Source organism: Lotus japonicus, chromosome 5 (assembly GCF_012489685.1).
Source record: "Lotus japonicus ecotype B-129 chromosome 5, LjGifu_v1.2".
Classification (NCBI taxonomy): Eukaryota; Viridiplantae; Streptophyta; class Magnoliopsida; order Fabales; family Fabaceae; genus Lotus; species Lotus japonicus.
The window spans coordinates 4,149,308-4,172,019 of NC_080045.1; the positions used below are offsets into that span (position 1 = coordinate 4,149,308).

Genomic DNA, 22,712 nt, shown 5'->3' on the forward strand with positions numbered 1-22,712 from the left:
AGAATAGCTTAAAACCTCACCACTTTAGTCGTATTCGAAAGAACTCGCGCTTGTGTTATTGCCACTACCACCACCACCACTCATCGCCAACACAACCCTTTGTCATTGCCGCCATCGTCGCCCTACAACATTATCACCGCCACTACTACTGCCATAACCAACTCCACTATCCCCTCACAATTGCATCAACCACCACCACCCACCACTGTTATTGCCGCTACCACCACTACCATTCACAAAAACATATGAATATATTAATTTAAATGATATGATAAGTTAGACGATGTATTACCAAATCATCAAACACCGTAAAATATTTATTTTTTATCAAGTCTTATCCTATCAATCATAATAAACATAATAGAGTTAACCCTTATACTATATAGTGTACCAAAGAAGCTATAATTCTATAAACACGCTGATTACAGTGTTTGCCGATCACAGTGTAACAATTACATAAACCTTCCTTCCCCTCAAAGGCGATGACCAAGGTTTTCTCTGGTTCCCGATTTCTCCTGAAAACCCTCACATTTAGGAGGAGTTCTCGCGTGTTCGGAGTGGACGCAGGGGCAGCTAGGTTTTCTTCCAATGGCGGCGGCGGCGGCAGCGTTCGCTTCCCGTTGTCTGCATCCAACGCTCTGGTCATTCAAAAAGGAGACATCACCAAATGGTCCATCGATGGTTCCACTGACGCAATCGTATGTTATCAAATGTTCCTCTTTTTTTATTTTTTTATTTTACTTGAAGAACAATTATTTATATGTGAAAACAATGAATCACATTGCATTTTTTTCTCCTGTGCAGGTGAATCCTGCAAATGAGAGAATGCTTGGAGGTGGTGGTGCAGATGGAGGTAAATTGCTTTAATTTTGATCATAGTTTTCATCAAGGGTGTGTTTTGAAATTCTTTTACAATTAGATATCAAGTGAAAATCAATTTTGGAAGAAGCTTCTTTTGAGTACCATGCTATAAATTATCACAACCATTAACCAATTCATCATGCTTGCTTATAGTCAGTGTGGTAGTGAAATTTTTTGGGAATGAGTTTTTCTTTCATGTGTAGCTAGCTGATTTTGATGGGTGTAGTAAGTTGCCTGACGACCTAACTAACTTTGGCTTTCAGCTATACATAGAGCTGCAGGCCCGGATCTTCTTCGTGCATGCCAAAATGTTCCAGAAGTCAGGCCTGGTGTTCGCTGCCCAACTGGGGAGGCAAGGATCACGTCGTGAGTGAGTTCTTCTAATTTCACGCATAACAGGACCATTTTGTTGGATTAGCATGTATGATTTTATTTTTCACCTTATTATGTTGGATAAGCATACTTGTGAAATATGATCATGTTAGTCCTTGGATGAGCTTATTGAAGTAGTCTATGATATAATTTAGACATTGAAACTTGTTAAGATATAAGGCATTGTACTTGTTGGTGTGTGCAGAGGTTTTAGGCTGCCTGCTTCTCATGTTATTCACACTGTTGGCCCCATCTACAATGCTGTTAGTGATCCTTCTGCCTCTCTGGCAAGTGCTTACAGGTAGCTTTTTGATTGTTGTGCCTGTGTTGCTTTTCTTCATCCTCTTCAAACTTTGAATGAGTGGAAGTGTATATTTCAATTTGTGGTATGGTTCACTGTCATTACACTTGACCGACACATCTGTATTATCAAATTGATTTACAGGAATTGTTTGAGGATTGCAAAAGAGAACAACATCCGCTATATAGCATTCCCAGCCATATCATGCGGTGTCTATGGGTAGGTTTATGTTAACGAATTCCCCCTTCCATTCTAATGTATTCACCCCCTATATTCTGATCATGATCCAAAGGAAAAGTTCTTTCATTAGGGCTACGCAATGTGGATGGATTTCTGGTTTACATTTGGAAGTTATATTTAAATATCTGCGAAAAAAACATCGTGAATTCATGGTTTAAAAATAGTTGTGGCTATTCATTTCAAAAGCTTGGTTATTGGGAGTAAACAAAGCACCATGAAAAATTTCCTAACATAAGTGCTGACCTTTTAATATGGTATGATAGCCATTATGACTCTGTTTCCAAACCTAATAAATTCAGTCTCTTTGCTCTTAAATTTAATTCCCCCTTTGAGTTTTCAGTATACGAAAAGCTTCTTATCACTAATGTATGATGTTGTACTTCATTTCAATATATTTTGGCTTATAAAAAAAAAAAACTAATGTATGATGTTGTATTGCTTAGATATCCTTATGAAGAAGCTGCTACAGTGGCGATTTGTACCATCAAAGAGTTTTGGAATGACATTAAGGAGGTATTAAATTCGATTTATACCACTTTCTTTATTTGGTCTCACTTATGGTATAATTAAGTATATAATTTGGATTTGACTCCTCTTAAGAAAAGTCATGCATGGAGGAAAACATTAGGAATTAAAAATGAAAATGTCAAACAATTTATATCATTTGCACATAAATAATAGGATTTAATTTATATGCACCGACAATGTAAAGAGTCTTATACATGCATTCAATTAGATCTCTCAATTTTCCATTCTAAATAATTTTTAATTGAAATTTAACAATGACATGGAAAATTGATGGATTCTAATTGGATGACCGTGTAAGACCTTTTTACCGTGTTAGTGCCTAGTAATTAAACTCTAAATAATGAATTGTATATTCATTAAAAATATGCATTGTTGAATTTTAAATATTAGGTTGCAATGCATCACTTTTCTCTCAATTGAGGGCCTTTAAATAGGCTGACGAGCTATACAAGAAAAGTTTAAGTGAAGATAATATAATGGTCAAACCAGCTATAATATGAGCACCGCTGCTACCATTTTGATTTTGGATTATATTTTCCATTTATTTATGTACAACAACTCATAGTAGACTGCATTAAGCTCAAGCATGTGAAGCCACAACTAACCGAAACTCAATATTCAATGACAAAATTGCAAAATAGAAGTTAAAAAATTTGCATATTCACTACAGAATTGCAAAATGGAACAATGATAAATCTCTCATATTAGAGAAAACACACAACTAGAGGATCTAATGGCTAAAAACCACAATCAGATAGGTCTTAGGACTTTAACATAAAACCACAATCAAATAGGCCTCAAGTATGTATTACACAAATCATAGTTATCAATCGCGGCAAATAGCGGCGCTATCGCGCCGTCGCGTCGCGTCGCGGCCCTTCCCCGCGATTCTTAATCAATCGCGTTGCGGAACACCGTCGCGGCTGTCGCGTCGCGAATCGCGGCCAAATCGCGGTGCTCCAGGTTGAAGATGGGTCGGGTCCAAGGAAAATCCCCAAATTGCCCTCAAAATTTTAAAATTAGGTTAAAATTTGAGGGTACTTTTGTGATTTCGCTCTTAATAAATAATAAGTGAAACGGTGCGTTTCACTCGTCTTCTTCAACGCGTTTCTTCTTCATACGTGTTTCCTCTGCAATCTCCGGTGTCGTTCCTTCAGCTCAGCCCCTTTGACCAGAAGTCCAGAACCCATGGCCACGTCGCAATCTGACAAGCACCGTCCAGGCTCCGGCGACCACCACCCCTGTTTCTCTTGGGCCTTTGTTCTGTTCTGAGTTGCTCTGTTTTTATCATTTATTCCTCTATTTTTCTTTCCTTTCTTTTCCTTCTTATTTATTATTCTATTCTCAAAAATACTTCTCCAGTTCTTCTCCTCTAGTAGTCCTCTCTTCTCTATCATTTCATGATGTTATGAATTTGAATTTTGAAGTTATATTTATCACTTTTTAGTAATTATATGTATATATTAATTATATAATATTATATGTGAAAAATCAAAATAGCGGTCATCCCGCTATCCGCTATCCCGCTATCCCACTTTTGGGATCGGCCGCTACGCGCCGCGATACGGGATTGACTCTTATGACACAAATAACAGTTCGGTTCTAAAAACTTAGAGGCAACAAGATGCAACTTCCATTACACTTAAAAAAGGTTACAAATCTTCAAAGTGATCTCCTCAGATTGTTCATCCACGTACAAAATAAGAGAATAGTTGATGTTATTGGACTGAAATATACTTCAACAATAATAATATGACAAATAAAAAAATTTCGATGTCAAAGACATTTCAAACCTTTGATTTTCGCTTCAAGTTATACTTGTGACGAAGTCAATCCCCACCACTAATAAGTGCTTCAATAGATTCCTCATTCCATATAGAACCAAATTCATCGATCCCTCTCCCTCCAACCCTAAGAATATCTAGAATATCAGTAGCCATCTTTGACAAGATCTTATATTTTAAGCTAAAGTTCCTCCACCACTCCAGAGTTATTTTTTATCCAGCAGAAATGCAATCACCTGCGTTATAAGTTTGTAATTCTGATTTCACTTCAGGAATTGCACCTCTTCACACACAATGCTCATGATTCGGTCAAATCCAATGATGATTGAAGATTGAGATTGAGTGGAAGATGATGAATTACTATTGCCACCAATTTCAACTGCAATGGAGGATGCCTCTTGTAGACTTGGAGATACATACTCATCATATAGCTCTTCCAATGAATTTCGTACATTTTTTATATTCTCTAACAACTTTTTCATGTTTATATATATCAATGGAAAACATATATCAACATATGAAATTTACACCTGGGATCTAAAACACTAGCAATTAGCCATCAACTAATTGCATTCACCCCAAATATTTGTCAAACTTTATTTTCATTGTAGCAAAACTTATGCAAGATACAGACTAGAAGTAGTATACTCACTACATGATATCACAAGAATGACTAGATTATACGCTTCACGAAATTGACAAACTTTCTCAACTCTATCCCAATCTTAATTTGAATGTGTAAAGTCATAATGCGATTCTCTTTCATTGTAAGATGGAAATGCAATCAGAAATCTTAAATGTCAATACAATTGATAACATGTGATATATGCAATTTCATCTTGTTGGGACATCAAGTATAAGCTTTCTATCTTTCAGTCCCTTGTGTTCATTGACATCACCTTGCATCATTATGGCTACACTTTCACGAATGTTGTATTGATATCGTTAATTTTGCTAAGGCTATCATGCACTAACAAGTTTAAAATAACTTACTACACAATAACAAGCTGTCTTTCAAATGTCTTAAGCATGAATCATCGTAAGATGCATTGTCGACTAAAACTGAAAAAAAACCTAATTTCCAGTTCCCAAAGATTTCAAACACTTGGAAACTGCCTTAGCCAGATCAATCTCACACCTTACAAAACTCAACTCAATACCTTCTTTTGGAGTTTCTACCCAACATTAATGAAATGGTTAGTGATAACCATGTGATTTGCTACTTGGTGACTTGATCTCCATATGTCAGTAGTAACACTAAATTAGCTTTCACTATTTTCTTTATTCCGACTAACTTTTGAAAATATGAATTCGCTTATTGGAAGACCCACATCCAAATATCATCCTCAACAACATTAAAAGGGAGCTCGTACACCATAGTTGTAGTAGCAATAATTTCCCTTATCTTCTCATGTGCATATCTAACCCCAAAACTCATAAATGGGTTGCCTAATTTAGAAGTTTAAAATGATTAATAACTGTTTCTGTAGTCATGTGGAGCCTCTTTTTCATGCAAGTTGAAAAAGAATAAAAATGCATGAAAATGAGGTTTTATATGACCACAGAAGAAAGTGTTAGTCCTTTTCATGGGGTTAGATATTCTAATGAGAAGATAAATAAAATTATTGCTACTGCTATTTTGGTGCATGCGCTCCCATTTAATGTTGCTGAGGATGAAGTTTGAATGTGGGCCTTCCGATATGTGAATTCAGATTTTCAGAAAGTTTGTTGGGAATCAACAAGAGGATTGCATGAGATTATATAAGGCAAAAAATGAAATTATTAAAAGCTTTGATGATAAGTGTTAGCAAATTTTGTCTAACTAGTGAAGATTAAGTCCCTAAGTAGCAGAATACATGATTATGACTAGTCATTTTATTGGTGCTAGGTGGAAACTCCAAAAGTGGGTATCGTATTTTGTAAAAGTTCATGGGATTGATGTGCTCGATGCAAGAAAAGTTTAAGTGAAGATAGTAATATAATGGCCAAACCAGCTATAATATGAGCACCGCTGCTACCATTTTGATTTTGGATTATATTTTCCATTTATTTATGTACAACAACTCATAGTAGACCGCATTAAGCTCAAGCATGTGAAGCCACAACTAACCGAAACTCAATATTCAATGACAAAATTGCAAAATAGAAGTTAAAAAATTTGCATATTCACTACAGAATTGCAAAATGGAACAATGATAAAACTCTCATATTAGAGAAAACACACAACTAGAGGATCTAATGGCTAAAAACCACAATCAAATAGGTCTTAAGACTTTAACATAAAACCACAATCAAATAGGCCTCAGGTATGTACAACACAAATAACAGTTCGGTTCTAAAAACTTAGAGGCAACAAGATGCAACTGCCATTACACTTAAAAAAGGTTACAAATCTTCATAGTAATCTCCTCAGATTGTTCATCCACGTACAAAATAAGAGAATAGTTGATGTTATTGGACTGAAAAATACTTCAATAATAATAATAATAATATTACAAATAAAACAAATACATCTCAAAGACGTTTCAACCTTTCACTTTCGCTTCAAGTTATACTTGTGACGAAGTCAATCCCCACCACTAATAAGTGCTTCAATAGATTCCAAATTCCATATATAGCCAAATTCATCGACACCTCTCCCTCCAACCCTAACAATAGCTAGAATATCAGTAGCCATCTTTGACAAGATCTTATATTTTAAGCTAAAGTTCCTCCACCACTATTTTCTTCTTTTATCTTATATAATCTCATACAATCCTCTCGTTATTCCCGACTAACTTATTGGAAGACCCACATCCAAATATCATCCTCAACAACATTAAAAGGGAGTCGTACACCATAGTAGTAGTAGCAATAATTTCCCTTATCTTCTCATTTGAACATCTAACCCCAAAACTCATAAATGGGTTGCCTAATTTAGAAGCTTAAAATGATTAATTACTGTTTCTGTAGTCATGTGGAGCCTCTTTTTCATGCAAGTTGAAACAGAATAAAAATGCATGAAAACGAGGTTCTACATGACCACAGAGAAGAAAGTGTTAGTCCTTTTCATGGGGTTAGATATTCTAATGAGAAGAAAAATAAAATTATTGCTACTGCTACTTTGGTGCTTGCGCTCACATTTAATGTTGTTGAGGATGAAGTTTGAATGTGAGCCTTCCGATACAAGAGGATTGCATGAGATTATATAAGGCAAAAATGAAATTATTAAAAGCTTTGATGCTTCTCATGCTTAAGAAATGAAGGACAACTTGTCATAAAGTAGTAAGTTATTTCTATGCAAGGCATTATTTCATGTTAAATATTGTGCACATTTATTCAACTTGTTACTGCAAGATGGCTTTAGCAAAATTAAGGATATCATTTACAACATTCGTGAAAGTGTAAAGTATATTAACCATAATGATGCAAGGTTGCTTTCTATGATGTTGTTGAACAAAAGGGATTGAAAGATTGGAAGCTTATACCTGATTGCTCTTCATATCAGATGCATTAAAATTTAAGATTTCATTTCTTTACAAGGAAAGAGGGCCACATTATGACAACGCACCTTCAAATGAGGATTGAGATTTAAATGAGAAAGTTTGTCAATTTTTTGAAGCAGTTAATCTAGCCACTCTTGTGATATTAGGTAGTGAGTATCCTTCTTCTAATCTGTACTTTGCTGAAGTTTAGAGGGTGCAACAAGTTATTAATAATGCAGCAGAGGATATAGGTGTCTTTACGAGAGAAATGGAAACTCCAATGAAAATAAAGTTTGATAAATACTGGGGTGAGTGCAATTTTTTGATCTCAGGTGCAAAATTAATATTGTTGATATCTGGCTTGTTAATAGCGCGCTATAGCGGCGCAATAGCTCTTTAGCGTAGCGCCCTGAGGTTCACCGCTACTCCGCTATTCGCCGCTATTGTCTGCTATTTGCCGTTATAGCGTTCGAAATAGCGTTTTTTAGGCTTGCCGCTACGCTACGCTATCCGCCATTTACAACCCTGGTTGATATATGTTTTCCGTTGATATATAAACCTGAAGAAGTTGATATGGAGAATATAAAGAAGCAACAAAATTCATTATATGATGAGTATGTGTCTCTAAGTCTACATACAAGGTCTTGTCAAAGCTGACTATTGGTATTCTAGCTATCTCAATTGCGGCCTCAGAGTCTTACTTTCAGTGCTCTAGGAAGAGTTAATGATGAATTTCGCTCTAGACCGAATGATGAATCTAATTAATCTATTGAAGCCCTTATTTGTGGTGGGGATTAAATTCGTCACAACTATAACTTGAAGAAAAAGTCAAAGGTTAAAACTTCTTCTTTTGTGGAGGGTATTTGTATTTATTATTAATTTTGAAATATTTTTCGGTCTAAAACATAAGTTATTTTCTTATTTTGGAGGTGTATGAACAACCAAAGGTGACCACCTTGATGATTTGAGACTTTTTTTATGCTGCATCATAGTTTTTAGAACTAAACTGTTATTTGTGTAGCTAAGGCCAGAGACTTTTGATTGTAGTTTATAGTTTAGTAAGGGCCTAAGACATATTTGATTGTGTGTTTTTTAGCCATTCGATCTTCTAATTGTGTTTTCTCTAATAGGAGAGTTCTATCATTGTTTTGTTTTACAATTCGTTAGTGAAACTGCAAACTATTTTGCATTTTTTGAATATTGACTTTCTGTTAGTTGTGGCTATGTGCAGAGTCTATTATGAGTTGTACAAGAATTAATGGAAAAATATAATTCAAAATCAATTTGTATCTGTTATCGAGACAAAACAAACGAAGGTTGTCACCTTCAAAACCAGATTGCATAAAGTCAGCCAAGATCAATATAATAAGAGCATCTCGAACCATGTGACGCAAACTAAGATCTCAAATTGTAAGAAACGTCGCAGATGAGAAAACACAGCAGACCCATGAACCAAACTGGAAGAGAAAGACCGAATGACCATTAACGGTGGCGCCACAACACACGTCAAATAAAGGGCTTTAAAAACCAAACTTGGCCAGAACACAAATAGGACCAACGAGAACAATGCAGCGCAATACAATTAGATCCAACCAAACACTTCTTGAATACAACCTCCACCAAACCAGCAACAAGGATAGCGATTGTCAGCGGTGGTTGACTGTGGTCTCTATTAGGATATTTAGCAATATCCAACACTTCCCCTCAAGCTATAACATACATGTCATATGCATAGCTTGTAACAAATATAGTTAACTTGAGAAGCCGCTGCTGCTGGAGAGAGAAATTCCCAAAAACAATCCAAAAATCTTTTCCAACTCTAAAACCACAACTATGCCAACCAAAACCAAGAAACCAAACAAGAAACTAGAGCAACCCAACACACTAATTGAGAACTTGACTGGACCAAAGAGCCACGTGGTGTAGAGAACTGTACGGTTAGCAATCTTGGGGTACTTCATACGGTATATAAGCCCTGGAAGCAGCTCTGATAACTTGAATATGATAATTTTTTATATTGATATATTGATAAACTTGTACAATATATATAGATGTAAAAGATATCAAAACTATATCTTTCTAAATCTAAGATATACTAATCTAAGATAGAGAAACAAATCTAAACTATATCTTAATGAGATAAGACTAATAATAAACTAAATCTTAACAGATATTCAACAGTATCAATGAAGCTCATATTATAGCTCATTTGACCATTAAATTATCTGCAATGAAACTTTTTCTTGGTCCCTTGGTGAGAATTTCATTGTACATAATTGAGCGTACTGATTTAATTGCAAATGCCTATATTTGTTCTTTGTAAGTGGATTTAAATTAATCTAGTCGATTTAAATAATTTGGAAAGACTAGAAACCTTCTTTTGAATAAATTTGTCATTAGTCTATTTGAGCTATTAAATGAAATATGCCTTTTAATAGACTTGAAAGTAGGAGAAACTGTATTATTATTTCTTAATCAGAGAATACAAAGGGTAATTACATTATATAGAAGAAGACTAATCCTAAATAAGGAAATAACTAATTATGTACACAATCTCCTAATAAGAGAATAAATCTCCTAATACTGAATATAATATTCTAATAATAATTCTTATATTAATTCCTTATTTACAACACCCCCCCTCAAGCTGGTGAATGGATATCTATCATTCCCAGCTTGCAAGTAAGCTCTCTAAACCGCTCCAAGGGAAGTCCTTTGGTGAGCACATCAGCCAACTGAAGTCCTGAGGGGACGTACTGTGTAGATATAAGACCACTATCCAATTTCTCTTTGATAAAGTGTCGGTCTATCTCTATGTGCTTTGTTCTGTCGTGTTGGACTGGATTGTGCGCAATACTAATGGCAGACTTATTATCACAGAAGAGTCTCATGGGAGCTTCATACTTTATTTTTAAATCATCTAGTATGATCTTCATCCACAACAATTCACAAACTCCTTGAGCCATGGCTCTGAACTCTGCCTCTGCGCTTGATCTGGCAACTACATTCTGCTTCTTGCTCCTCCATGTAACTAAATTTCCACCCAAGAACATACAATATCCAGTAGTGGATCTCCTGTCAACAATTGACCCTGCATAATCTGCATCAGTATAAACCTCCATAGACAATTGCTCACTCTTCTTGAACAACAGACCCCTCCCTGGACTGGCCTTCAGATACTGCAAGATTCTATCCACAGCCTGTAAGTGTCTCTCCTGTGGGTCATGCATAAATTGACTGACAACACTAACAGGATAAGCTATGTCAGGTCTAGTGTGAGATAGATAAATGAGCTTCCCCACAAGTCTCTGATATTGAGCCTTATCAACCCTAAGGTCCTCCTCACTACTTCCAATCTTGTGGTTTTGCTCTATCGGCACTCCCATGGGCTTACAACCCAATTTTCCAGTCTCTTTGAGAAGATCAAGGACATACTTTCTTTGAGATATGAAAATCCCTTGCTTCGAGTATGCCACCTCCATACCTAGGAAATATTTCAGCTTTCCAAGGTCCTTCATTTCAAATTGGGCTGCCAACTCTTTCCTCAGATTCTGCTTCTCAAGTTCATCATTACCTGCAATGATCATATCGTCTACATAGACTAACAAAAGAGTGAGTTTACCATTTCGAGTATGTTTGATAAAGAGGGTATGATCACCTTGGCTTTGTTTATAACCCAGAGACACCATAGCATTAGTGAATCTCCCAAACCAAGCTCGGGGTGACTGTTTGAGCCCATATAAAGCCTTCTTCAGTTTGCACACCCTATTTCTTCCTGAAGTAGGGTCATACCCTGGTGGAATCTCCATATACACCTCTTCCTCCAAATCTCCATGCAAGAAAGCATTTTTAACATCAAACTGTTGCAACTCCCAATCAAAGTGAGCTGCTAAGGAAAGAATGATCCTTACGGTGTTCATTTTTGCTACCGGAGCAAATGTCTCATCATAATCAATTCCATAGGTCTGGGTGTATCCCTTTGCAACTAGCCTCGCCTTATACCTGTCAAGTGTGCCATCAGATCGGTACTTCACGGTATATATCCACTTGCAACCTACTGTCCTCTTGTCATTTGGCTTCTCAACAATCTCCCAAGTGCCATTTTTGTCCAGTGCATGCATCTCTTCATTCATGGCTTGAATCCAGTTCTTATCTTTTAAAGCTTCTTGTACTGATGTAGGGACTCTAATAGAGTCAATAGCTGAAATAAAACTCTGATGCTGCACAGAAAGATTTTGAGTAGACACAAATTGGGATATAGGGTACTTGGCACAAGAACGTTTTCCTTTTCGTAAGGCAATAGGTAAGTCATCAAGGTTATGCTCATAGGAATTACTAGGCTCAGGGTTCGGAACACTTACCTCAGGATCAGATGGTTGGTCTTGTTGTTGGATCAGGACGGGTTTTACTTTCCGCTGGTACTTTATCCTGAACCTGTCAACATTATTTTGATCCGGTACTAGTTCAGGACCATTGTCATCATTCTGATCTGGTACTAACTTAGGACCATTGTCATCATTCTGATTTGGTACTTGTTCAGGACCATTGTCATCATCATCACTGTCCTCAGTGATAGGAATGGAGGAAGGCATCAAGGGCTCCTGTAGAAGAGGAATAACAGACAATTCTGGAGACTCAGCTTCCTGAGTATTCCCCCCCTGAAGCTGAGGATTGGGATAAAAAGACTCTGATTCTTGAAAAGTAACATCCATGGATATATAGACACGACGACTAGGAGGATGATAACACTTGTATCCCTTTTTATCTGAGGCATATCCTATAAAGATGCACTTAATAGCCCGAGGATCTAACTTACCCCGATGATGACCATGAACATGAACAAAGGCGGAACAGCCAAATACACGACTTTGAAGCCCTGACTTAATGGGCACTGACGGAAAGAAGCTAGTCATAACCTGCATAGGACTAACATTAGATAAAACCCTAGAAGGTAACCTATTAATTAAATAAGCAGCCGTTAAGACAGCTTCCCCCCAATAAAACTTAGGAACATTCATTTGAAAGAGTAACGCTCGAGTGATTTCAAGAAGATGACGATTTTTCCTTTCAGCAACCCCATTTTGTTGTGGGGTGTCAACACAAGTCAACTCATGAACAACACCATTTTTTGTAAGAAATTCAGAAAAATTCTTGTTAACATACTCTTTCCCATTGTCTGACCTTAACCTCTTAATAGGTTTCCCAAACTGTGTTCTAATCATGTGGAAAAAGTTAACAAATAATTGAAACACCTCAGACTTATCTTTCATAAGAAAAACACATGTAATCCGAGTACAATCATCAATAAAAGTAACAAACCATTTTGCACCAGAAACATTAGAAATGGACGAAGGTCCCCACACATCAGAGTGAACAAGATCAAAAGGTTGAGCACATTTATTATTACTAGGAAGAAAAGTTGAACGATGATGCTTAGAAAACTGACAAACATCACAATGAAAAGATTCGACTGACACTTTTGAAAATAAATGGGGAAACATGGTCCTAAGAATACTAAAAGGGGGATGCCCAAGACGCTTGTGTCGCAACCATATTTGAGAAGTATTCCAGGACTCTGAACTCGTCTGATGACACTTGCTTTCCTCGTGCTGCAGACAGTATAACCCGTCCTGTTCCTTAGCAATCCCAATTATCTGTCCTGTGGCAAGATCCTGAAAAACACCATGAGAGTGGAAAAAGGTTACTGCACAGTTCAAGTCTCGAGTGAGTTTATGGATGGACAAAAGATTGTTAGAAAGCTTTGGGACATGAAGCACACGCTTTAAGGGAAGAGATGGACTAAGGTGAATGTTACCACATCCCGTAATCTGGTTTTGGGATCCATTAGCAACAGTGATATAATGTTTTCCAGGGTAAGTGGAATAAGAAAATAAATGTGAGGGGTGAGGTGTCATATGATCTGTAGCACCAGAGTCAATAATCCAGTCATTTTCAGTACTCAAAGCATTAAGAGATAAGAAGGTAGAACTCTTACCAGTCATTGTGAGAGAACAAGAACCAGAGGGCTTACTCAATGAGTCCATAAAAGCTCTCAGACGCTCCAATTCTGCTTTGCTAAGGCTAGGAACATCTTCTGCTGGTGGTACAGGTGGGACTTCACCATCATTCTCCATGTCAGAAGCTGTGTGATTTGCACGCCTCTGCGGAGCACCTTTGGACTTGCTCATACGTGCAAGGACGTTTTCCCTTCCATAAAGTTTGAAACAGTACTCTTTGGTGTGACCAGACCTCTTACAGTAAGTGCAACGATCATCACGGTTGAAGCGATCGTCACCGTTAAAGCGATCATCACGGTTGGGGCGATCATCACGGTTAGGGCGTCCGAAAGAGGTGGATCCTTTTATGGGACCCTTTCCAGAGGCTAAGGCTGAACCATCAACTGATTTGTCTTCCACCATCACTGTCCTCCGAGTTTCTTCACCACGAACTATAGAGAACACCTCTGAGAGAGAGGGGAGTTGCTCTTTACCCAAAATTTGGACCCGAATCGGATCAAATTCAGAGTTAAGCCCAGAGAGAAACTTAAAGATTCGCGCTTTTTCAATAAACTTATTCAATGTTGTGGAGTCAGAATCACACTTCATCTTCAGATTTTGATACTGATCTAATTCAATCCAGAGACCATTCAAGGTCCCATAGTAATCTGTCACAGAGAGAGTTCCTTGCTTAGAATTGAAAACTTTATTTTCCAATTCATAACAAGCTGAGAGATCTTGTTTCTTAGAGTATGCTTGTGCCAGATTATTCCAAATCTCTTTGGCAGTAGGGAAAAACATATAATTCCGGCTAATTTCCGGAATCATAGAGTACCAAAACCAGGTCATAATAAGAGAATTCTCTTCACGCCATGTGTCATATTGTGGATCAGTTTCAGCTGGGGCTGTTTCTTCAATATAACTGATTTTCTTGCGACTTATGAGAGTGTGACGGACGAGCTCGGACCATTGGAGGTAGTTGCGCCCATCCAAGCGAAAGGAACCTTGTAATACCGGGAGATCTTTGTGGGTCAAAGGTGGAAGAGAGACCCCTTTCACTCCAGAAGTGAGTTTCTCCTTAGGTATGGGAATCTCGTCTCCAGACATACTGAGAGATGTTACTGTAGAAGGGAAATAAGAGGAAAATAACAGAAACAGAGAAGATTGCACTCTCCTTGAATGGAAGAACCAAAGGCTTCTTAAGAAAAAATACCAACAAAGTGAGGAAACGACCCTCGGAAACAGGACCAGAAGGCACGGGGAACCCTCTCTGTGCAATCGCAATCGCAGTCAGGAACAGAGGTTGGCAGGCCGGTGATGAAGAGCACAGGCCTCCAAACAGTATAAGCCAACAATGGCAAAACAGAAAACGTTACCAGATAAAAGGGCCGTAATAAGACGGCTAGGGTTTTTTTTTTCGCAGAAGCAGAACTCCCAAGATCGGGAGCTCTGATACCAACTTGAAAGTAGGAGAAACTGTATTATTATTTCTTAATCAGAGAATACAAAGGGTAATTACATTATATAGAAGAAGACTAATCCTAAATAAGGAAATAACTAATTATGTACACAATCTCCTAATAAGAGAATAAATCTCCTAATACTGAATATAATATTCTAATAATAATTCTTATATTAATTCCTTATTTACAACAAATAGGCTAGACTTATAAAAGGCGTGGCTTAGGCCCTGGATTTGCAGAACAAGCCAGACCAACTTAAGCCTAGCTTGGCCTAACTTACTTCCATCCCTAGTTGTCACCGACTTCGAAACCGGTATATTGGGATGGTCGCTACGCTAAAGGATGAACAAGACTCTGTTCATGTTAAGATCCCACATTGGCTAGATATATGACCAAGATATAGTCGTTATATTATGGAAGACAATCCTCACCTCTAAGCTTGTTTTTGGGTTAGAGTTAGGTCTTCCAAATTCTAATAGTTTATGAAATTGAAACATGAATTGTCAACGAACTGAAGAGGCTGTGGGGGGTGGATTAAAATAGATAAAAGATATATAACACAGAGACTAGGAGAAACAAGACTGAAAGAATCAACGAAATGAATAAAAGAATAAGATAGAGACAAAACAAAGAAGAGTAGCAAGGATGCTGAGGTTGAGGTTTTTTAGAATATTTGATTACCGTTAAATATTTATTTCAGGTACACTTTGTTCTGTTCTCGCCTGATATTTATGACATTTGGTTAAATAAGTTGGATGATATTTGCTGAAAGATTAGCCTGCCTGTTCAGCAATAATTCCACATAATGGAACACCAAATCATCTAGACTCTTGTATCATTGCATTTTCACATTTCAAATGGCTCTTTGTTGGAAAGATATAAGCTAAATAGCACTCCTACATGACAATATAATCACTTCTTGAATATTAGAGTGGTGCTCGTTGCTATTTTATGCTATATTTTTTTGATTGGATATGTAAATGAGATATAGATGTAATATTCTGCCTAAACTTTGTTGTTCATGATGCTTCTATTCAAAATCATAGCGGTTGAAAGCATCTTTACTTCTGTATCATGCTTCGAGCTTCATTTGTACCATTTTGGTGTTTTAAAGTTGTTTTGTGCAATACATGAAACAAAATTTTGATTCTCCGGGCTGGGTGGGGGCAAGTATTCATTTGTCGTCACCATCCTATAGACTAGAAACAACAAATATAACTTGGGTTATAGAGCAAATATAACTACGAACTTAACATAAACCACATGTTCACTAGAGTATTTTTTATAGTTCCAAGTGTGCTTGAATTTCCATTGAATTGAACGCTGATCCACATTAAAGCTAATGTGGCACAATCAACGCGAAATAGTGCGTATTTAGATACTTGTTAAGTGAAATGTTAACGGACATTTGTCTAGATCAATAAAAAGAGTTTCATTCTTTATTTTTTATTTTTTATCTTAGAGTGAGTTCTAACATCTGTTTACACTAGTGCCGACGAGTATCTAAACATATAGTGGGAGCTCAACATTCACTGAGTCACTATGTGGACATCATATTTTGATTGTCGTGTTTTTTTTTAACTAGGGAAAAAAGATTAAAAAAAAAGGAAAAGAGAGATAGAAGGGAGAATATTTTAAAAGATAAAGTTTTAGTGAGATTCCTCCCTCCATTGTTGATCCCAATATGTGGGGCGTTCAAGCTTCAAGTATATCTATTCTTTGGAATGGGTCTAAGCTATTCTTTGGAATGGGTCTAAGCTATCTTCAGAGAGGACTTAGACATGGTTATCCCCTCTCCCCCTATCTTTTTGTTCTTTGCATGGAGAGACTTGCCATTTAGATTCAGAAGCTAGTGGATGAGGGTCTTAGACATCCGTATATCTCATCTCTTCTTTGTTGATAACGTCTTCCTATTCTATCAGGAAAATAAGGAACAAGTTAATTCCTGACACCTTTGCTAATTTTTGTATTGTCATTGGGATGAAAGTCAATCTAGAAAAGTCTAGAATGTTTTGTTCGAAGAATGTTAACCATGGGAGGCAAAATGATTTCTCTTCCATTTCAGGTATCAATAGAGCAACCAATCTTGGCAAGTACCTCTCCTTAAAGGGCGAGTCACTTAAAATGGTTAATTCGCACTTAGCTCCATGGAAGAATAAGCTACTGAATAAGGCAGGGCGGTTATGCCTAGCAAAGTTAGTCATTGCCTTAATTCCTATATATACTATGCAGGTGCTTTGGCTTGCTGAAGCTGTATGTGATCAGGTGGACCAGATGGTCCTCAAGTGTATGCGGTCTATTGGTGGGAGGAACTGCAATTGACATTCGATGGCTTGGATTCATTCTAAAGCTAAAGGTGGTATGGGACTCAGAGGTGCACGACTATGTTTGGAAAGTTGGTTGATAGTCTTCTTCATGAGAAGGACAAGTTTTGGGTGCAGGTAATTGTCCAAAAATATTTACCTTCTATGTCACGCTAGTAGGGGAGTTTAAGGCTGATGATTCTTATGTCTGGAAGGGTATTGTTATAGCAAAAGATGTTCTTGTTGGTTGGTTTGGTATTCATTTGGGTGAACGACTTACATCTGTTTGGTATCAGGATTCGCTTGGTTCTGGTTGGCTTTATGAGCGCGTTACTCAACTTTGTCTAGTGGATCTTTAGGCTGGTGGAAGATGAAATTTTTCTCAGCTTTATACCATGGTTCCCTCACTTGTACGCGCATAGGTTAAGTGTGTTCCTAACTTCCTATACCTAATGTATCACAAGGGGAGGATATGATTTTATGGAAAGGGAATCAGGTTGGCATGTACACTACTACATCAGCTTATGCCTTGCTTTATGATGATGGTAGACAATCTTCAAGATTTTCGAAATTGATATGGAGGTCTAGTGCACCTGAAAAGGTTCACTTCTTTATGTTGCTTAAAGGGTGCTTTACCCACTAATTTAAGGAGATAGCGGTGTAATCTTGGAGCAACGACAATTTGCAGCAGGTATCCTGATCCTACAGAGGATTTTGATCACCTCTTTCATCAGTGCCAACTATCCAGGTGCATGTGGAATCATTTTTGGACATTGCTCACAGTTGTTCCTGATATTACCTCGTTTCATGATTGGTATTGTGCTCAACTGCAACAACAAAACTATATTCTTGCTATGGCGACTCTTTGGTGGATTTGGAAATGCTTGGCTTGGCTTGTTAATTACTTTGTGAGACAAGTGTCGGTATCTGTTAGGCAGTTAGGCGTTGGAGGAGACTAGTTAGTGCTGTCTCTATTGTGCCAAGGGCAGTCAGTGAGTCAAGGTGAGGTTCATTTGAATGTGGATGGTAGCTGGATTGCTAGTTTACAACGGATGGGGTGTGGTGACGTCTATCGTGATCAGTTATTGCGCATTTCATGAAGATATTTTTTCAATGACACACATGTTGAAAATCTTCAACTGAATTTCATTGATTGTAAAACTTAATGAATACAAGAGTGATTACAGTATTTATACTTAAGATTTGTTAGCTTGCAGAGGAAGCTGAATGTAACAAACTTTGCCAGCTAAGCTTTTGACAGCTAAGCTTTTAACTAACTATTAACAACACTAACAAACTTACCAGCTAAGCACATGCTGACTGTACAGAACACAGTCAGCATTAACTAACAGTAATGCTTATTATAACAGTAACTATATTACTCTAATAACACACCTAGTACTTCTCTTTTGGAAATATAGAGAAATAAATGATTATGGAAGAATATCAAGTGCAATCAAGCATACCCATTTATATACTATATCTTAAAGGACAATAGATTCTGTTTACACAGGCTTAAACCCCATTGAGGCATATTACAAATTTTAACAAAAGAATAAACAAAAAAATTACAACTTAGATGAAGATTCAAGAAATTGCATCATCATCATCATCATCATCATGATCTTATTCAGAGTCCAAATCCAGACAACCTGCCCAAAATCCCTTGTTTGTATGGCAAGAAAGTTTTCTTCCTCATATCATCAGATTCAGCTTTCTTCATGGCATAGTGAAATTCATGGGCTGAAACGGGTCCCTTCCTTCTTGTTCTATCAGAGGATCTAAAGCTAGATGATCTAACCTCTACTTCATTCTTCTTGAACGCAACAGGGTACTTGTTCAATGCATCTTTGCTTGAACCTCTCCCTTCCGAGGCACTTCGAAACAGCAAAAAATCCTTCAAACTCCACCTTCTTGACCCTTTGGATGAACCAGAAGAAGACGAAATCGAAGCTCCAGAGTTAGACAAGGACAATTTTGCACTTGATTTTGATTCTTCTTTGTTGCTCTGAGCTTGTTGTTGTTGTAGTTGTTCTGATTCCAAAGTGTAGTGTGGTTTTCTAAAAGGAGAGTGTGATCTTGAGACCCTGCGACCCGAGTTCGATGATGACAAAGTTGTTGATGCGGTTGTTGCTCTGTTTCTGTCTCTGCCTCTTCTCTGCTCTGTTTCCAAAACAGGGTTCTTATTGCTCAGAGAAGGAAGCATGCTTTCTGCCTTCATAGCTTTGATTTTGCCACCATCGAAGAGTTCTTCAGCTGAACGGGATGATTTTTCTGATTCACGGCTAACAAAAAAAGCGAAATTGCTGCCATCATCTTCTTCATCATCGTTGTTGGTGGTGTTTTCTGCTGCTTCAATGGTGGAAGAGTCAGCAATGGAGGCAAAGTACTCAAACTCGCTATACAGCTGAGAAATTCTTGAAGGACTCGTGGGGGCGCTCAAGTAATATTCACCAAAGCGTTTTGGTGAAGAAGGAGCACTCAAATAAGGTGAACTCATGGTTCCACTGCTGAAATCAAAGTTATCCATGGGGGGACTACTAGGACTCTGTACCACCACTTCCATTTCCTGTTCTTCTTCTTCTTGTTCTTGTTGTTCCAATCTAAACTTTTTTATGATTTGTGTTTTGTTAACAAATGTTTGTGTTGTTGTTGTGTCATATATACTCACAAGGGAAAGTGGTTGAGAAGGATCATGTTCATGTCATGTGTGAAAATGTGTTGAGATTGTTTTGTTGACCAATGGCATGGCTTGGTCATGAAGGGGTTTGTATTAATTAAGCCGCCTTTGAATACCGGTTTTTTGTTGTTTACGTGAAAATTCTTCCTTCTAGCCTGTTGAGGTGTGTGTGGTCAGAAACTGACACATTGTTGCTCCCACATGGCTGATTTTTATATTGGGGATTTGGTAACCATGGATGTGAATTGTGATGAATACATATATAGCTTGTAGTTTTAGCTAAACTGATCATCCTCCACATATGAATTTTGTGAGGGCACACAGCACCACTGAAGTAGATGGCTGCATTATTTAATGTTCACGTTCCATATGATAAAACATTATATATAGAATAGTTATGTGTCTACTAACCTTAGGTGTATACCACCCATTTTTAATAAATATAGAAGAGAAATTGAGAAACGTTATTGATGATATGATATAGAACAATCCTGTATCGCGGTATAGTATAAGTTAATATTGAACACCTTATTTTTGTGACAGTTTTTAATTGTTAATCTACTTTGTGATCGTAAAAAAATTATCATAAAAGTGAATTCACAATAGTGGTTGACATTATTTTGCGGTTCACATATTATTAATGGACAGAGAGAGTGAAGAAGAGAGAATGAAGACAAGAGATGGAAGGGAGATAGGGAGTTTAAAAGTTAATGTTGTAATTGGTATAGGCCAAGCTACTTTAATGAAACTCTCTTGTATAATTTCACCTATTAAATAGATTGTTAAAAAATGTTTATTGTTATGTCATATTATGACAAAACTTTTACTGATTAACTATTTGAGAATGTTAATGATACAATTAATTTTGAATTTTTTTATTTTTTATTATTAGATAAAATTTCTCATTAGATAAAATTTCATGTTGATTCGTCTGAAAAGTGGATCTAGGTTATTCAACAGGAATCACACAATGTTTTATCCAATAACTGAGAGTATTTGAGAGAATGTTAAAAGATGTGTTACTAACATTGTTCTTATCAAGTTAATGAGTCGTTAATTCAAGTGACATATGTTCCATTTTTCTTAAATAAGGTTTTGAGTTTAAGTTTTAACTTATATGTATGCAAAACAAGTCTCGTCAAACTGTGAATGTTCTCAGCTCAAACACTATTATCTTCTATGAATAAATAATTGTGTGACAAAAGGAATATAATATAGTTCTTCCTGATCGATTTGGTTGCTTCCAGATGATTTAGATGTGAAGGTCTTTTGTAATGCAGTGTGTACGTGTGTGGATATGTATTATAAATTGGGCAGCACCCAATTGGTTCGCAAGGCAACATTGTGGTCTCTTTAATTTACGTGATTACCCCCTTAACTAGGTCAATTGGGAGCAGCTATTAATCATGAAATCATCGATTTTTTTTGTTGACAATATGGATTGTTATTTGAATTATTTAGAATCTAGAAGAATTTGCCAATTCAACATGAATTAAATAAATTAAAATGAATTACATTAAAAAAATGTCGTCTTTGGTTTCTGTGGATCTAGATGATGGATTGATGGTTGATGAGGATGCATTTTGAAACTCCTGGATTTGATATAAAATTAAAGATATATATTGATGGGTGTTTTTTAAATTCAATTCTTGAGATGGACAGGGATAAACGACCACATGCAGAAAACAAAGCATGCTCAATATGATAATCAAGCCTTGATGAAGACTTTGATACCTGAAATTTTCTATTTCTTTTCCTTCATGACATTAACAAAGTTATCCATGTTTTGGACTTTTTGGGGTTAGAGTTTACGTGACTCAAACCAAGTGAAGGGGAGTAAAAAGTATTCACATCAGTATATTTTGATTTCTGCTAGCTAGCTTTAGCTCATTAATTATTAACGGGGCCCATTACTAGACACTCAAGAAATAAGGAACACGAGAGACAATATTATCCGAATTAGAAACAATATCCGAGTAACCAGTTCTCTCAGTAGAATTTTTTCTTTTCACAATATTTTAATTCGAAATTTTATTTAAGGCGAATTAGATAAGTAACTTATAAATCAACCATTCATCAAACGAGTTTCTTTCTTGAGAAGATGTAATAATTAAGTATTATTTTCATGTTACTTTTGAACATGAGTTATTGTTGTATTGTGTTGACTATATTATGCTTTCATTTCTTGGGTCAGAAAGATACCAAAGTAACGTGGTAAATGTCTCAGTAGACTTGTTCAGCAAAGGGCTTCTAGAAAAGATTCCTTAGTTACTTGCAGTGAGCGCAAAACAAACACAAAATTAGTCAACAAGAAAAAGAGGAATACAAAAGACAATAACGACACCAAAAGAATGGACGTAAACTACTATGCAAGGGCCCGGGATCATGTGATATTAATATTATCTTATAATTTGATCAAATTCATATATTAATTGACAAAAAAAAAATCATATATCATATACATATATATAATTTTCTTTGTCTATAGATGTAATTATTTCTTTTTATCTTGTATTGGGTTGAAGTACCCCTTGTACTTCATTTCAATATATATTTTCTCATTACCTATCAAATATATATATATATATATATATATATATATGTGTGTGTGTGTATGTTTATCCTTCAATTAAATATGTGTATTGTGCTCTTAATTCATCAAATACACATTAAAAAAAAGGCTTAAATACTCTGTAGGTCCCTGAAATTGTACCCCGTAT

General features: G+C 36.6%; 2 protein-coding genes across 10 annotated transcripts; one reads left to right on the top strand and one right to left on the bottom strand.

The window, feature by feature from the left end:
* The first annotated feature begins 413 nt into the window (after window positions 1-413).
* Window positions 414-21,196, top strand: LOC130717877 (uncharacterized). 9 transcript variants are annotated; one of them, XR_009012444.1, is made up of 8 exons: window positions 414-698; window positions 805-853; window positions 1,125-1,227; window positions 1,439-1,534; window positions 1,679-1,753; window positions 2,218-2,287; window positions 4,359-8,384; window positions 17,075-18,534. XR_009012444.1 is itself a non-coding variant. In XM_057568266.1 (8 exons), the coding sequence occupies exons 1-7, from the start codon at window positions 483-485 to the stop codon at window positions 17,114-17,116; spliced, it is 651 nt and encodes a 216-aa protein (XP_057424249.1). In that variant the 5' UTR covers window positions 414-482; the 3' UTR covers window positions 17,117-17,136; window positions 17,242-18,534. The 9 variants fall into 9 exon arrangements, 6 of the variants coding, with proteins under 6 accessions (XP_057424249.1, XP_057424250.1, XP_057424248.1 ...); XR_009012445.1 differs by having other exon boundaries at window positions 17,242-18,534; XR_009012442.1 differs by lacking the exon at window positions 4,359-8,384 and having other exon boundaries at window positions 17,242-17,450; window positions 17,609-18,534.
* On the bottom strand, window positions 18,759-20,291 carry LOC130717876 (uncharacterized). Its single transcript, XM_057568261.1, has one exon. It carries the CDS (start codon window positions 19,876-19,878, stop codon window positions 18,943-18,945), a length of 936 nt encoding a protein of 311 aa, XP_057424244.1. The 5' UTR covers window positions 19,879-20,291; the 3' UTR covers window positions 18,759-18,942.
* Window positions 21,197-22,712: the final 1,516 nt, after the last annotated feature.